This window comes from Oncorhynchus keta, chromosome 33 (genome assembly GCF_023373465.1).
Source record: "Oncorhynchus keta strain PuntledgeMale-10-30-2019 chromosome 33, Oket_V2, whole genome shotgun sequence".
Lineage (NCBI taxonomy): Eukaryota > Metazoa > Chordata > Actinopteri > Salmoniformes > Salmonidae > Oncorhynchus > Oncorhynchus keta.
The window spans coordinates 7981070-7997454 of NC_068453.1; the positions used below are offsets into that span (position 1 = coordinate 7981070).

Below are 16385 nucleotides of genomic sequence, written 5' to 3' on the forward strand. Positions count from 1 at the left end.
TGAACAGTTGATGTTGAGATGTGTCTGTTGCTTGAACTCATAAGCATTTATTTGGGGTGCAATTTCTGAGGCTGGTAACTATCATGAACTTATTCTCAGCAACAGAGGTAACTGGGTCTTCCTTTCCTGTGGCGGTCCTCATGAGAACCAGTTACATCATGATGGTTTTTGCTACTGCAGTTGAAGAAACTTTCAAAGTTCTTGACATTTTCTGTCTTGACTGATCTTCATGTCTTAAAGTAATTATGGACTGTCATCTCTCTTTACTTATTTGTGCTGTTCTTTCCATAATATGGACTTGGTTTTTTACCAAATAGGGCTATCTTCTATATACCACCCCTACCTTATCACAACACAACTGACTGTCTCAATGCATTAAGAAGGAACAAAATGCCACACATGAACTTTTAACAAGGCACACCTGCTAAACGAAATGCATTCCAGGTGAATACCTCGTGATGCTGGTTGAGGGAATGCCAAGAGTGTGCAAAGCTGTCATCAAGGCAAAGGGTGGCTACTTTGAAGAATCTCAAATATAGAAAACATTTTGATTTATTGAACAATTCTTTGGTTAGTACGTGATTCCATATGTGTTATTTCATAGTTTTGATGTCTTCACTATTATTCTTCAATGTAGAAAATAGTAAAAAAATAAAGAAAACCCTTGAATGAGTAGGTGTGTCAACTTTTTACTGCCACTGTATGTGTGAAATTTGTTTCGATGTAGAATGGACCATTATCATGCACCTATATCGAAATGGGGCAGCAGGGAAAAAATACATGTTATCTATGTACTTAAATAGCGGATGGAGGACGCTTTTCCCGTGGTTCATTTTCATGCCAGCCAGGTATGAAATAAATGAGAAATAAATAAATACAGTAGGCCTAGCCAAAAGAAAGCTGATGGGATCCTCCTCTTTTTAGTAGAGGCCATCACTTTGTTTTCTCAAGCAATTGCATAGCCTACGGAAATGTTCCTCAACATGAGCTCATGAAGTGTTTGATCTGACTTTCGATTACATTTGCATTGATGTCAGAGTGATTAGAGGGACAATAAAGTGCTGAGTACCATTAAAGTGCTGACTACCATTGGGCTACTAATGACAGCAGCAGAGCTAGAAGAAGCCTAATTACCGTGACTAAACCATCACATGGAATTTGACTGCCTTCATGACTCGTGACCTCCGGTGTGGCGGTAATACGGTCCACGCAACAGCCCTAGTCATACCTAACTTCTCCAGTGGCTTTCCACCACCCCAGTGCCTTTCCATAGTCTCAGGACTACCTGGCCTGATGACTCCTTGCTGTCCCCAGTCCATCTGATAATGCTGCTGCTCCAGTTTCAACTGTTCTGCCTGCGGCTATGGAACCCTGACCTGTTCACTGCACGTGCTACCTTGTTTTGGACACCCTCTCTACCGCACTTGCTGTCTCTAACTCTGAATGATCGGCTATGAAAAGCCAACTGACATTTACTCCTGAGGTGCTGACCTGTTGCACCCTCTACAACCACTGTGATTATGATCTGACCCTGCAGGTCATCTATGAACGTTTGAACATCTTGGCCATGTACTGTTATAATTGCCACCCAGCACAGCCAGAAGAGGACTGGCCACCCCTCAGAGCCTGGTTCCTGCCTTTTCTAGGGAGTTTTTCCTAGCCACCGTGCTTCTACACCTACATTGCTTGCAGTTTGCGGTCTTATGCTGTGTTTCTGTACAGCACTTGTGACATCAGCTGATGCAAAAATGGCTTCATAAATACATTTGATTGACTACACACACAGCTGCATGCTCTGGCCAGTGTGCTGCTCATTTTTTTAGGGGGGTGGCACAAACCTGTCTTGTCACTTGTACTTTTTAAATATTTTTATATAGGTACAAATTTAAACTGAGTCGGCTAAGGTTGGGTGCACAAATTTAAACTGAGGCTCCCTTTCGCCCCCAGGTGGAGCCGGGTACGCTCAACAAATAGTCAGGCAGACATTATTTTCTGTCCTCACTACTACTACAACCTCAAACATCTTTCCAAGCACAGTTCCAGCAATGTAGGTATTTTAGTAACAAGGCCAGCACAGTACAGCTTGGTTTGGCTCAGCAGTTTGAAAAGGGTATTGCTGCGGTCTCTGTCTCTCCCTCCTTCTCACAACAGCAGTCTATATTAAAGCCATATAACTTTTCTCTTGTCTCCTACAACCTCATGTCCTGTATTACATTAATACTACCTTTGCAGGGGAAAGAGATTTTATTGATAATATTATGGAAATGACATGCAAATTGCTCCGGCAGAATTTACTTAACTCAAGAGCTGTTTTCAATTTAACAAAAAAACTGAAAAAAGAGGGGAGCCTTTTGTTAATTGAGGGATAATTTAGTAGAAAATAGCTAAAGTACTTCTTGAAATACCTTCAATACACTGTTTGAGTAGTAGATTGAGCTTCCTATCCAGGGTGTGTACTTATCCAAGGTTTTACTGTTTTACCCATTTATCCCTTCTTTATTTCAAAAAACTTTATTGACCTGGGAGCACTAGGGCTCTTGTGATATCATAGGATGAGAACCCTGCTCACATCCCCCGGAATACTTGAATAGAGAGTTTGGCACCTGTCTGGCTTTTCTCGCTCAGTGTTCCCTCATTGAGCTGCAGCCCTCCTCCTTCCCCTTGGACCACTCTAAGATAGCGTACCTCATCACGCTGATGTCCGGGAGGGCTTTCGACTGGGCTATGGCAGTATGGGAACAATAGTCAACCATTTGCGTCAGTCTGGAGGAGTTCGTGGCGGAGGTGAAGAAAGTTTGATGCTCCATCGTCCGGGAGAGAGGCTGCCCGGAAGTTTCTCCAGCAAGACTTCTGCAGTGTGGCAGACTATGCAGTGGATTTCTGCACATTGGCAGCTGAGAGTGCCTGGAATCCAGGATCGCTGTTCGACATGTTCCTGCACGGAGTATCGGAGGAAGTAAAGGACGAGCTTGCAGCCCGGGAACCACCGACGGCTCTCGACTTGCTCATTGCCTTGACCATTCGGATCGATGTGCGACTACGGGAGCGAAGGAAGGAGAGGAGGTTCGATTTCTCTCGCCCGCCCAAGGCTTCCAACTCGCATCCGAGACATCCCGGAAGTCCCTGATGGCTCCGTTGCCGAGAGAACCAGAGGCTACCCGAGTTCCCCCGAGAGTCTCCAAAGTCTGCCAATTCACCTCTTCCCGAGCTGATACAACTAGGCAGAGCTAGGCTGTCCCTAGCCGGACAGCTATACAGGCTTCACACGAAGACTTGTATTGTGGGACTACTGGTCATTTCGTGGCCACATGTCCACAAAAAAAAAAAACAGGCTCACCGTTAGGAGCGAGTACTCTGGTGGAACATTTCCTCTCCCTTTTGGTGGAATACCATGGTTCCTGACGTCTCTGCGGTTGTCGCCACATGCACGATCTGTGCGCCGAACACAATTCCCCGGCAAGCTCTGGCTGGTCTCCTTCAACCTCTGCCTGTTCCTCATCGTCCCTGGTCTCACATATCCCTGGACTTTGTCACCGCTCTCTCACCCTTTCTCGTTCTCTCTATCAGTGATTATTACTATTATTAAAGCAAAGTAAACAATCGATAACTGTACATGTACCTAAACAGCTTTGTGTTGTATTATCTAATGCATGCATACAGCATATTTTATTCAGAATTATGATAATTACCTATCCATCGAACATCGATTATGACTGAATCAGAAGTGTGTGTGTCAGAGCTCTGTGTAAGATGACTACGCAAACAATTTGGAATTTCCAACACATTGTTGCTTATAAAAACAAGAAGCAATGCAGTCAGTCTTTGCTCAACGTTGAGCAAAAGCAAATGTGCCGCTATTTTCTGAGCCAGCTGTAGCTTATTTTAGTTTTTTATTTAACCTTTATTTAACCAGGAAGGGCTCGTTGAGATTTTAAAATCTCTTTTTCAAGAGCATCCTGACCAAGATAGGCAGCACCAAGTCATTACAAACATTACAGACAAACAACATGAAAAACTACAAGTAAATCTAGTAAAAACCACAAGAGTATAACAAAATCAAAGACAGCCAATTAAAAACATTAACAGGTCAGGGAATCAGTCTCAAGATCATTCATCAGTGATTTAAAAATACCAAATCGGGACAAGTTCTTCCAGTTTAAAAGTATTTTGTAAGGCGTTCCAAGACAATGGGCGCAGAGTACATAAAAGCTATTTTACCAAATTCAGTTGGGACATTTGGAACAGTTAGCAGGATAAAGCCCAGCGAACGAAGAGAGTACCCACCACATTTCTGAACAATAAAAATGGCCAAATAAAAAGGTAGTAAACCCAAAATGGCTTTGTAAATAAAAGTATACCAGTAACTGAGCATACGAGTGACTAGGTCCTTCTTTGCAGGACTTGACCATATGACTGGACAATAATCAAGATAAGCTAAAACTAGAGCCTTCCAGGACCTGAATATGACTGCACGTCACATATTGTGTGTATTGACATTCATACTGCACTGTACAGCTTTACCTAAGGATTGGGGATCAATGAAATGGTGCATCAGTCTACTCAATGCCCAAGATATCTTTTCCCAACGTCCTCAGTTATCAGACTCCAAAACATCCACGCACGTATTGTTTTTCCTCTGGAATAGGGTTCAATACACATAGGTTGACAAAGCATGTGGCTCAATTCACGGTTGTTTCAGAGTCCCCCAACAAGAGCTACGACGCTAAATAAGTAGGCCGCCAATGCAATTCTAAAGTATAATACATGCAGTGTGATTTCAACAGATTTATGTCAAATTAACAAATAGTCTTTTGTTGATTTTATATATAACCACATTCCAACCTCATTTAACATGATCTATTCAATTATGGCATAATTCTACTATTTGTATTCATTTGCATCACTGAAAATGACGTACTTTTATTTCGTAGGCTAGCTGCAAAGTCCACTATTGTGGCTAATTCTTATTATGGATAGCTTCACATAGATGGGCCCGACCACCATTAATCAAATAAGAACTGTCTTATAAATTAGGGTAATTTTAGATGACACCAAGCTATATAGTTAGCTAGCGAACTATATAGCTACTGAAACAGATGTCGTTTTGCTGTGTTTTTGGGGAAGACATTGTTTGCATCCATGAGCTAGCTAGCTTTTTTTATGACCAGCACTGTGTGCTCGTGTGTGTGTAACCTTTATTTAACTTGGCAAGTCACTTAAGAACAAATTCTTCCTATGGGACTCCCAATCACGGCCAGATGTGATAGAGCCTGGATTCGAACCAGGGACTGTAGTGACGCATCTTGCACTGAGATGCAGTGCCTTAGACCGCTGCGTCCATGTGTGTGTTAGCGATTTAACCTGTTTGGGATAGGGGGCAGTATTTTCACGTTTGGATGAAAAGTGTGCCCAGAGTAAACTGCCTGCTACTCAGGCCCAGAAGCTAATATATGCATATTATTAGTCGATTTGGATAGAAAACACTCTGAAGTTTCTAAAACTGTTTGAATGGTGTTTGTGAGTATAACAGAACTCATATGGCCGGCGAAAACCTGGAGAAAAATCTGAGGTTTGTAGTTTTTAAACTCTTTGCCATTCCAATATAGAGTGTAAATGGGGTCGTTATGCAATTCCATAGGCTTCCACTAGATGTCAACAGTCTTTAGAACTTTGTTTGAGGCTTCTACTGTGAAGTGGGGGCGAATGAGAGGGGATTGAGCCAGGTGTCTGGCAGAGTGCCACAGGCTCGTGAGGCGCGGCTCACGAGAGAGTTAACTCTTGTTCCATTGCTTTTCTACAGACAATGAAATTCTCCGGTTGGAACATTATTGAAGATTTATGATAAAAACATCCTAAAGATTGATTCTATACTTAGTTTGACAAGTTTCTACGACCTGTAATATAACTTTTTGAACTTTTCGTCTGACGTTCGGCTGGACATGAACGCGCGTTTGGATTTGTTTACCAAACACCCTAACAAAAAAAGCAATTTGGACATAAATTATTAACTTTATCGAACAAATCAAACATTTATTGTGGAACTGGGATTCCTGAGAGTGCATTCTGATGAAGATCATCAAAGGTAACTGAATATGTATAATGCTATTTCTGACTAATGTTGACTACACAATATGGCGGATATCTTTTTGGCTGCTTTGTTGTCTGAACGCTGTACTCAGATGATTGTTTTTGGTTTATGGTTTGCTTTTTCCGTAACATTTAAAATAAATCTGACACCGTGGTTGCATTAAGGAGAAGTATATCTCTAATTCCATGTATAAGACTTGTATTTTTATCAACATTTATGATGAGTATTTCTGTAAATTGAAGTGGCTCTCTGCACAATCACCGCATATTTTAGAACTACTGAGCGTAACGCGCCAATGTAAAATGAGATTTTTTTATATAAATATGCACTTTAGCGAACATGCATGTATTGTGTAACATGAAATCCGATGAGTGTCATCTGATTAAGATCATCAAAGGTTAGTGATTCATTTTATCTCTAGTTGTGCTTTTTGTGACCCCTCTCTTTGGCTGGAAAAATGGCTGTGTTATTCCGTGACTTGGCGGTGACCTAACATAATCGTTTGTGGTGCTTTCGCTGTAAAGCCTTTTTGAAAATCAGACACTGTTGCTGGATTAATGAGAATTGTATCTTTAAAATGGTGTAAAATGCTTGTATGCTTGAGGAATTTTAATTGTGAGATTTTTGTTGTTTTGAATTTTGCGCCCTGCACTTTCACTGGCTGTTGGCGAGGTGGGACGCTACCGTCCCACATATCCCAGATAGAACGGTTAACCTAACAGACAGTTCCTTAACAGGTGCATGTTTATCAATAATTGGAAGAAGCAATTTCATAAATCATCAAGTTCAGCGTCTGGATGCTCTTCATTAATCACATCATACCAACAAATATTTTTAACATCATCCACACAAGAGTCACAGCAAAATCTTTTATATGATTTCTTATACACTATTTTAGGCCCAGCTTTTGGAACCTTGGCTTTCCTGGATATAGCCAATGGTGTATCAGTGAGTATCCAATGGCTACGGATACAGCTTTAGAACAAAGTTTTAAAATTATGATCAATACATGTGGATGATCTTGTTCCTGTAGTGTTTGTAAACACCCTGGTAGGTTGATTAATAACCCGAACCATATTACAGGCACTGGTTACCATTATAAGCTTCCTCGAGCAGGCAAGCTTGAAGAAAACCAGTCAATATTCAGTTCCCCAAGAAAGAAGACCTCTCTGTTTATATCACATACCATCAAGCATTTCATTCACATTATCTAGATACTGACTGTTAGCACTTGGTGGCCTAGAACAACACCATAAAAGAATAGCGCTGAATTAAAACAGTTTTAACTCATTACTGATAAGGGATAATGCGTAAATAACAACGTTTCGACAGAGGGATTACGGACATTGTTTTGCACTTTTGAAAGGTCTCTGAAAGGGCCAATACAACAGTATCTACAAGTTTACTGAAATTGCTATCATGGAGGTGACAGGGGAATGTGTGTGTGTGCATGTGTATGTGTGTGTCAGCTTACGTACAACCTCTCCTCCCCCACCTGTAAAATGAAATTAATGCTATGTTGTAATAATTATAGTATTTTTATTGTATTACTAATAATAACACGTATGTTACAGGCATGTGTGTGTGTATGTGTGTGTGTTCATGTGAGCATGCATGCGTGTGTGGTTTGAAATGAGACCAAGAGTGGCACTCTGATGTGTGCAGGCCGTGCGGTGAAGAGCGTGGAGCACCCACAGGGGGTTGCCAGATTGGCCTTTGTTAATTATTTTAATTCCAGCTCATCACAGCTCTCTACAACTGGCAAATCCTATTATAAAGACATACCCATTTGAAGAGATGCCAAGAAATTGCTTTCAGGCAGCTGATCTGAGCTTGAAGCAAGAGGATAGATTCTTCAAAAGTGCATGTGATGTTTTGAAAGCGAGACTAAAGAAATGTACAATATATGAAGTTTGTACACGTGTGTGTATGTGTGCCAGGAACAGAACTTGCGGGGTATGTGGGGGGGTCATAACCCTCCCATTATTTGAAACTGCCCCCCCCAAAAAAATACTATGAAGAATGTGATGTATTGGAAATAATTGAACATTAGAATGCATTCGTCAAAAGCCACAAAATACACTTGAATGGATTTCTGCAAATATGTAAACACCATGGGAGTTGGCTACTTCCAGACACAATTGACAATCTGACCTCTTTCTCCCCTCTCTCTCCAGATGAAATCTCGCGTCTTGTGACGGCCGGCCACCCAACAACATGCCCGCTCGACCCTATCCCCTCTCTTCTCCAGACCCTTTCCGGAGACCTTCTCCCTTACCTCACCTCGCTCATCAACTCATCCCTGACCGCTGGCTACGTCCCTTCCGTCTTCAAGAGAGCGAGAGTTGCACCCCTTCTGAAAAAACTTACACTCGATCCCTCCGATGTCAACAACTACAGACCAGTATCCCTTCTTTCTTTTCTCTCCAAAACTCTTGAACGTGCTCCTTGGCCAGCTCTCCCGCCATCTCTCTCAGAATGACCTTCTTGATCCAAATCAGTCAGGTTTCAAGACTAGTCATTCAACTGAGACTGCTCTTCTCTGTATCAAGGCGCTGGCACCGCTAAAGCTAACTCTCTTCCTCTGCTTCATCCTTCTAGACCTAACCAAACTGAACCATCAGATCCTCCTCTCCACCCTCTCCGAGTTGGGCATCTTACGCTTGCCACCTGACAAATATTACCAGGTGGTGTGGCGAGAATCTGTCTCCTCACCACGCGCTCTCACCACTGGTGTCCCCAGGGCTCTGTTCTAGGCCCTCTCCTATTCTCGCTATACACCAAGTCACTTGGTTCTGTCATAACCTCACATGGTCTCTCCTATCATTGCTATGCAGACGACACACAATTCATCTTCTCCTTTCCTCCTTCTGATGACCAGGTCGTAATCGCATCTCTGCATGTCTGGCAGACATATCAGTGTGGATGACGGATCACCACCTCAAGCTGAACCTCGCCGGAGCTGCTCTTCCTCCCGGGAGTGCCCGTTGATCTGCCATCACGGTTGACAACTTTGTGTCCTCCTCCCAGAGCGCTAAGAACCTTGTGATCCTGGACAACACCCTGTCGTTTTAACATCAAGGCGGTGGCCCGAATTCCTGAGGTTCATGCTGACAACATCCGAAGTACACCCTGCATCACAAGGAAGCGGCGATGAACTAATCCAGGCACTTGTCATCTCCCGTCTGATATTACTGCATTGTCTGGGCTTGCCTGTGCCATTAAACCCCAAACTCATTAAGAACGCCGCAGCCCGTCTGGTGTTCAACCTTCCCAAGTTCTCTCACGTCACCCTGCTCCTCCGCTTTCTCCACTGGCTTCCAGTAAATCCGCTACAAGACCATGGTGCTTGCCTACGGAGCTGTGAGAACGGCACCTCAGTACCTCCAGGCTCTGATCAGGCCCTACACCCAAACAAGGGCACTGCGTTCATCCACCTCTGGCCTGCTCGCCTCCCTACCACTGAGTGTACAGTTCCCGCTCAGCCCAGTCAAAACTGTTCATGCTCTGGCTCCCCAATGGTGGAACACACTCCCTTTGACGCCAGGACAGCGGAGTTCACCACCTTCCGGAGACACCTGAAACCCCACCTCTTTAAGGAATACCTAGGATAGGATAAAGTAATCCTTCTCACCCCCCCCCCCCTTAAAAGATTTAGATGCACTATTGTAAAGTGGTTGTTCCACTGGATGTCATAAGGTGAATGCACCAATTTGTAAGTCGCTCTGGATAAGAGCGTCTGCTAAATGACTTAAATGTAAATGTAATTGAGAGAACACCTCATTCTGGCCATTTTACTGGCCGTAGCAGAGCTGGTTAAGCTGTTTACATGTTACCGAGAGCGTTCTCGACTAACTATTATTATTTTTTGCCTACGTTTACTGATACCGGTCATATTCGTCAGGTGTTGCGTGTTTGTAAATTTATCAGCTGTTCTGCGCTCTGGCACACTCAGACAAGAGTGCTCTGAAATCTGAGTAGATAGCCATAGTGAATTTGCGAATAAAAAGGGTATGCTAACTGGATAACAAATCGTTCAAGTTCTTGCTAGATAACCAAATGACACCTGCATCTCTAGCTGTTTATAGCCACTGAAAAATATTACGAGGGGAAAAAGATCAGTCATTCACCCACTCCTCCAATGGCACGACACGGCATCCTCCTGGCAGCTAGCTAGCTAATGTTAGGCTCCGTGTTTCTAGCTTGCTACGTATACAGATACACTAGCCTATTAGCCACGTTATGACTTACGTGATCCTCGCCCTTTATAGTTTGATTGTATTGACATTCCCAGCCTTTGTTACATTCGTCAGTTTTTGTCCAGAATATTGAGTCATTGAAATTGAAACAGTGCATCTCAAATGGAGATGAACTCTTTCAGATTTTTTACTGATATTATGATTGTCTGTTTGTTTCATATCTGCAAAGTAGTTAAAACACTGTCAGTTCCACTTTAAGTCACCAGTTACTCTGTGTGCTAAACCTAAAATGTTTTTGCAATGGGAAGTAATAGTTGTACACTTCGATTGGGAAATGCTTAATGGTTGGCTAATTATGTCTGAGTGTATAGACTGCTTATCCTTTAAAATCATGCTGTGTGCGACTACTGTCTTTGCCAAGAAGTTCCCAGAACAGCTCGCCCAGCGAAGGAAAGGCACCCTGTGTGAAAAATGACATTTTAGTTATTATAGTAAAAAGGCACAAACTTGATGCTCTAAGTCCACAACAATGCTTAAACCATATCAATCTGATTGGGTGAGCTTGTCAGGGCCTGGCTCCCCAGTGGTTGGCCCTGTGTCCACCCAGGCCCATCCATGTCTACGCCCTTGATGCAAACAGCGCATGATGACAATTGCACATCACAAATAGCCAAGTAACAAACACTGAGGACTACATTTTTTTCAATACCTGGTTTGCATACCCATTGTTGCCTTAGTTAGCATTTACTGGTAGATATCATTAGTTGAAAGGTCTTTCCTACCCTACCGGCTACCGATATCATTCTTCTATGAGCTGCTCGATGCCAAAACCGGCAGAGTGCTGTACACTCCTGCTGTCCGCAGATGATATTCCGCTGAAACTAGGCTGTGTGCAGCGCGCATGAGAATATATTTTACATGCTCTGCGATTGTGTAGACTACTTTGTGCATGATCTCTCTATTCTACTAAATAATTGATTAGTCATATACCTCCACTACAATAATTAGATATGCATCAGTATACACATTTTTCTCAGTGGGCAAAGTGGGAAGAGGCTTATACAGTACCTGCATATACCCTCCACGACACCACTGGCCCTTTGTGAACCTATAGGTTCCCCACTGTATTAACCTGTCACACACTGAAGACCTATAGGTTCCCCACTGTACTAACCTGTCACACACTGAAGACCTATAGGTTCCCCACTGTATTAACATGTCACACACTGAAGACCTATAGGTTCCCCACTGTACTAACCTGTCACACACTGAAGACCTATAGGTTCACCACTGTATTAACCTGTCACACTGAAGAACTATAGGTTCACCACTGTACTAACCTGTCACACTGAAGACCTATAGGTTCACCACTGTACTAACCTGTCACACTGAAGGCCTATAGGTTCACCACTGTAATAACCTGTCACACTGAAGACCTATAGGTTCCCCACTGTACTAACCTGTCACACTGAAGACCTATAGGTTCCCCACTGTACTAACCTGTCACACTGAAGACCTATAGGTTCACCACTGTACTAACCTGTCACACACTGAAGACCTATAGGTTCCCCACTGTATTAACCTGTCACACTGAAGACCTATAGGTTCACCACTGTACTAACCTGTCACACTGAAGACCTATAGGTTCACCACTGTACTAACCTGTCACACACTGAAGACCTATAGGTTCACCACTGTACTAACCTGTCACACACTGAAGACCTATAGGTTCACCACTGTACTAACCTGTCACACTGAAGACCTATAGGTTCACCACTGTACTAACCTGTCACACTGAAGACCTATAGGTTCACCACTGTACTAACCTGTCACACTGAAGGTTGTATTTGTACCAATACAAAATGGTCCAAGGCAAAGTATTATTATTTTTTAAAAGGACACTACTTTAAAATATATATTCTTAAAATCTTGCAAAATATATTAACCTGTCACACTGAAGACCTATAGGTTCACCACTGTACTAACCTGTCACACACTGAAGACCTATAGGTTCACCACTGTACTAACCTGTCACACACTAAAGACCTATAGGTTCACCACTGTACTAACCTGTCACACACTAAAGACCTATAGGTTCACCACTGTACTAACCTGTCACACTGAAGACCTATAGGTTCCCCACTGTACTAACCTGTCACACTGAAGACCTATAGGTTCCCCACTGTACTAACCTGTCACACTGAAGACCTATAGGTTCACCACTGTACTAACCTGTCACACTGAAGACCTATAGGTTCACCACTGTACTAACCTGTCACACTGAAGGTTGTATTTGTACCAATACAAAATGGTCCAAGGCAAAGTATTATTATTTTTTAAAAGGACACTACTTTAAAATATATATTCTTAAAATCTTGCAAAATATATTAACCTGTCACACTGAAGACCTATAGATTCACCACTGTACTAACCTGTCACACTGAAGACCTATAGGTTCACCACTGTACTAACCTGTCACACACTGAAGGCCTATAGGTTCACCACTGTACTAACCTGTCACACTGAAGACCTATAGGTTCCCCACTGTATTAACCTGTCACACACTAAAGACCTATAGGTTCACCACTGTACTAACCTGTCACACTGAAGACCTATAGGTTCACCACTGTACTAACCTGTCACACTGAAGACCTATAGGTTCACCACTGTACTAACCTGTCACACACTGAAGGCCTATAGGTTCACCACTGTACTAACCTGTCACACACTGAAGGCCTATAGGTTCACCACTGTACTAACCTGTCACACACTGAAGGCCTATAGGTTCACCACTGTACTAACCTGTCACACACTGAAGACCTATAGGTTCACCACTGTACTAACCTGTCACACTGAAGACCTATAGGTTCACCACTGTACTAACCTGTCACACTGAAGACCTATAGGTTCACCACTGTACTAACCTGTCACACTGAAGACCTATAGGTTCACCACTGTACTAACCTGTCACACTGAAGACCTATAGGTTCACCACTGTACTAACCTGTCACACTGAAGACCTATAGGTTCACCACTGTACTAACCTGTCACACACTGAAGGCCTATAGGTTCACCACTGTACTAACCTGTCACACACTGAAGGCCTATAGGTTCACCACTGTACTAACCTGTCACACACTGAAGACCTATAGGTTCACCACTGTACTAACCTGTCACACTGAAGACCTATAGGTTCACCACTGTACTAACCTGTCACACTGAAGACCTATAGGTTCACCACTGTACTAACCTGTCACACTGAAGACCTATAGGTTCACCACTGTACTAACCTGTCACACTGAAGACCTATAGGTTCACCACTGTACTAACCTGTCACACACTGAAGACCTATAGGTTCACCACTGTACTAACCTGTCACACACTGAAGACCTATAGGTTCCCCACTGTACTAACCTGTCACACTGAAGACCTATAGGTTCCCCACTGTACTAACCTGTCACACTGAAGACCTATAGGTTCACCACTGTACAAACCTGTCACACACTGAAGGCCTATAGGTTCCCCACTGTACTAACCTGTCACACTGAAGACCTATAGGTTCACCACTGTACTAACCTGTCACACACTGAAGACCTATAGGTTCACCACTGTACTAACCTGTCACACTGAAGACCTATAGGTTCACCACTGTACTAACCTGTCACACACTGAAGACCTATAGGTTCACCACTGTACTAACCTGTCACACTGAAGACCTATAGGTTCACCACTGTACTAACCTGTCACACTGAAGACCTGGATTGTGCAACATTTGCCCATTATCGCTAGACAACTATTATCAGGTCTTGTCATAGACTTTCAAGCAGCGTGAAGTCAAAACTGTAATTCGCCACTCAGGACAATAATATCTTCTTGGTAAGCAACGCCAGTGTAGATTTGGCCTTGTGGTTTTTGTAGGTTATTGTCCTGCTGAAACCTGAATTCATCTGGTGGACAGCAGACTGAACCAGGTTTTCCTCTAGGATTTTGCCTTTGCTTAGTGCCATTACTTTTGTTTTTTATCCTGAAAAATGCTTGTAACGATTACAAGCATACCTATAACATGATACAGCCATCACTATGCTTAAAAATATGGAGAGTGGTACTCAGTAATGTGTTGTATTGGAGTACAAACATAAGACTTTGTAATCCGGACAAAAAGTGAATTGCTCGGCCACATTTTTGAAGTATTATTTTAATGCCTTATTGCAAACAGGATGCATGTTTGGGAATATTTTTTTCTGTACAGGCTTCCTTCTCTTCACTCTATCAATTAGGTTAGTATTGTGGAGTAACTACAATGTTGATCCATTCTCAGTTTTGTTTTATCACAGCCATTAAACTTTGTTTTAAAGTCACCATTGGTGAAATCCCTGAGAGGTTTCCTTCCTCTACGGCAACTGAGTTAGAAAGGATGCCTGCATCTTTGTAGTGACTGGGTGTACTGATACACCATCCAAAGTCTAATAAATAACTTCACCATGCTCAAAGGGATATTGAATGTCTGCTTTATTTTTTACCTCTCTACCAATAGGTGCCCTTCTTTGTGAGGCATTGGAAAACCTCCCTGGTCTTTGTGGTGTAATCTGTTTGAAATTCACTGCTCGACTGAGGGACCTTACAGATAATTGTATGCGTGGGGGTACAGAGATGGAGGTAGCCATTCTGAAATCATGCTAAACACGATTACTGCACACAGTCCAAGCAACTTCCTATGTGACTTGTTAAGCACATTTTTTACTCCTGAACTTATTTAGGCTTGCATAACAAAGGGATTGAATACTTACTGACTCGAGACATTTCAGCTTTTCATTTTTAATTCATTTCTAAAAACCATTTCTAAAAACATAATTCCCCTTTGACATTATGGGGTGTTGTGTGTAGGCCAGTGACCAACAAATCTCAATTGAACCCATTTTAAATTCAGGCTGAAACACAACAGAATGTGGAAAAGGTCAAGGGGTGTGAACACTTTCTGAAGGCACTGTATACATGGGAGAAAGTGTGTTTATTGGTATTTTTGTCGTCAGGTCATGACAAGGAACTGAGACGTGTCAATAATAATAAACATTTCAAGGACATCCCACACGGTCTTGTGTTTGGTGTGTCAAAGACTGAGATGTCCACAATACATATGCGCAAGTGATTGTATGTGTGTGTGGATGTAAATATGTCAGAGTAAATGACAGGTGAGTGACAGCCATGAGAAGTAGATCAGGGGGTCAGGGTTAAAGTGATGATGTAAAATGGTAAACCAGTTATAATTGTGTGTGTGGGTGTAAATTCTATAAATGGTCAGGTGAGTGAATACCATAAGAACTGGGTCAGGGTTAGCCTGCATATAGAATCATTTGTATTTTGTTACCAATTACACCATTTAGCAGACATTTTTATCCAAAGCGACTTACAGTCATGTATGTGCAGGAACCGAGTTACTTACACGAGAGGTTTCTTAATGCGGCTGCCCAGCGATCCCACCACCTCTCCCAACGTACAGAACGCCTGGCCAAGGAAGTCCTACAGAAAGAGAGACATATGAGTTTATACATTTGGACACATTCTGGTGAAATGGAAGATATAGGAGACACACACACAGCGGACTCCCATCCAATAGTGCGCATAGAATACTCTTTATGAAACAGGACATGTGATTCATTGTATTAATGTCAATGTTGGGGGGAGGAGGGAGGGAGAACACTTGTGATTCTTTTAGCCAGTGTCTGGAAAAACACCAACAATGGAATCTCACTGTAGTCTCCTCTGACCACAATGTCTACTATAATTAGTGTGTGCTGTATAATCCCTACACACTTTTTAGCCCAGTTATATCCAGCGTGCTCCAGCAGCAAGACCTGGGTTCAAATACTATTTTAAATATTTTAAGCATTTGCTCTAGCCTGCCTGGGTTAGCAAATTATCAGTTTCAGGACTATTCTATTGATTCCATTTAGCCAAGGAAACTCAATCAAGCCTAGACAAAGTATTTGTCTATCTACCTCTCACATGTTAACACAGTAAAGGTTTATCTCCAGTGGAATTCCCCAGGGGGATGGCCAGGGCTGGCTAAGCAGCCTCTAAAAACGGCCAAGTGTGTCATT

General features: G+C 42.6%; 1 protein-coding gene and 1 long non-coding RNA gene across 9 annotated transcripts in view; both read right to left on the minus strand.

The window, feature by feature from the left end:
- LOC118366141 (copine-8) overlaps positions 1 to 16385 on the minus strand; it is a 109750-nt gene that overhangs the window by 47333 nt on the left and 46032 nt on the right. For both annotated transcript variants that reach the window (XM_052491749.1, XM_035748578.2), the window contains one exon: positions 15728 to 15804. In XM_052491749.1, coding sequence (XP_052347709.1) covers positions 15728 to 15804 — 77 coding nt within the window. The remainder of the gene's footprint in view (positions 1 to 15727; positions 15805 to 16385) is intronic.
- On the minus strand, positions 11669 to 13457 carry LOC127914591 (uncharacterized). 7 transcript variants are annotated; one of them, XR_008088961.1, is made up of 4 exons: positions 13308 to 13457; positions 12940 to 13065; positions 12736 to 12777; positions 11669 to 11683 (listed from the first exon to the last, which is right to left on the minus strand). It is a non-coding gene; the product is annotated as an uncharacterized LOC127914591 (long non-coding RNA). The 7 variants fall into 7 exon arrangements; XR_008088959.1 differs by lacking the exons at positions 11669 to 11683; positions 12736 to 12777 and adding exons at positions 11831 to 11845; positions 12250 to 12375; XR_008088964.1 differs by lacking the exons at positions 11669 to 11683; positions 12736 to 12777 and adding exons at positions 11911 to 11925; positions 12292 to 12375.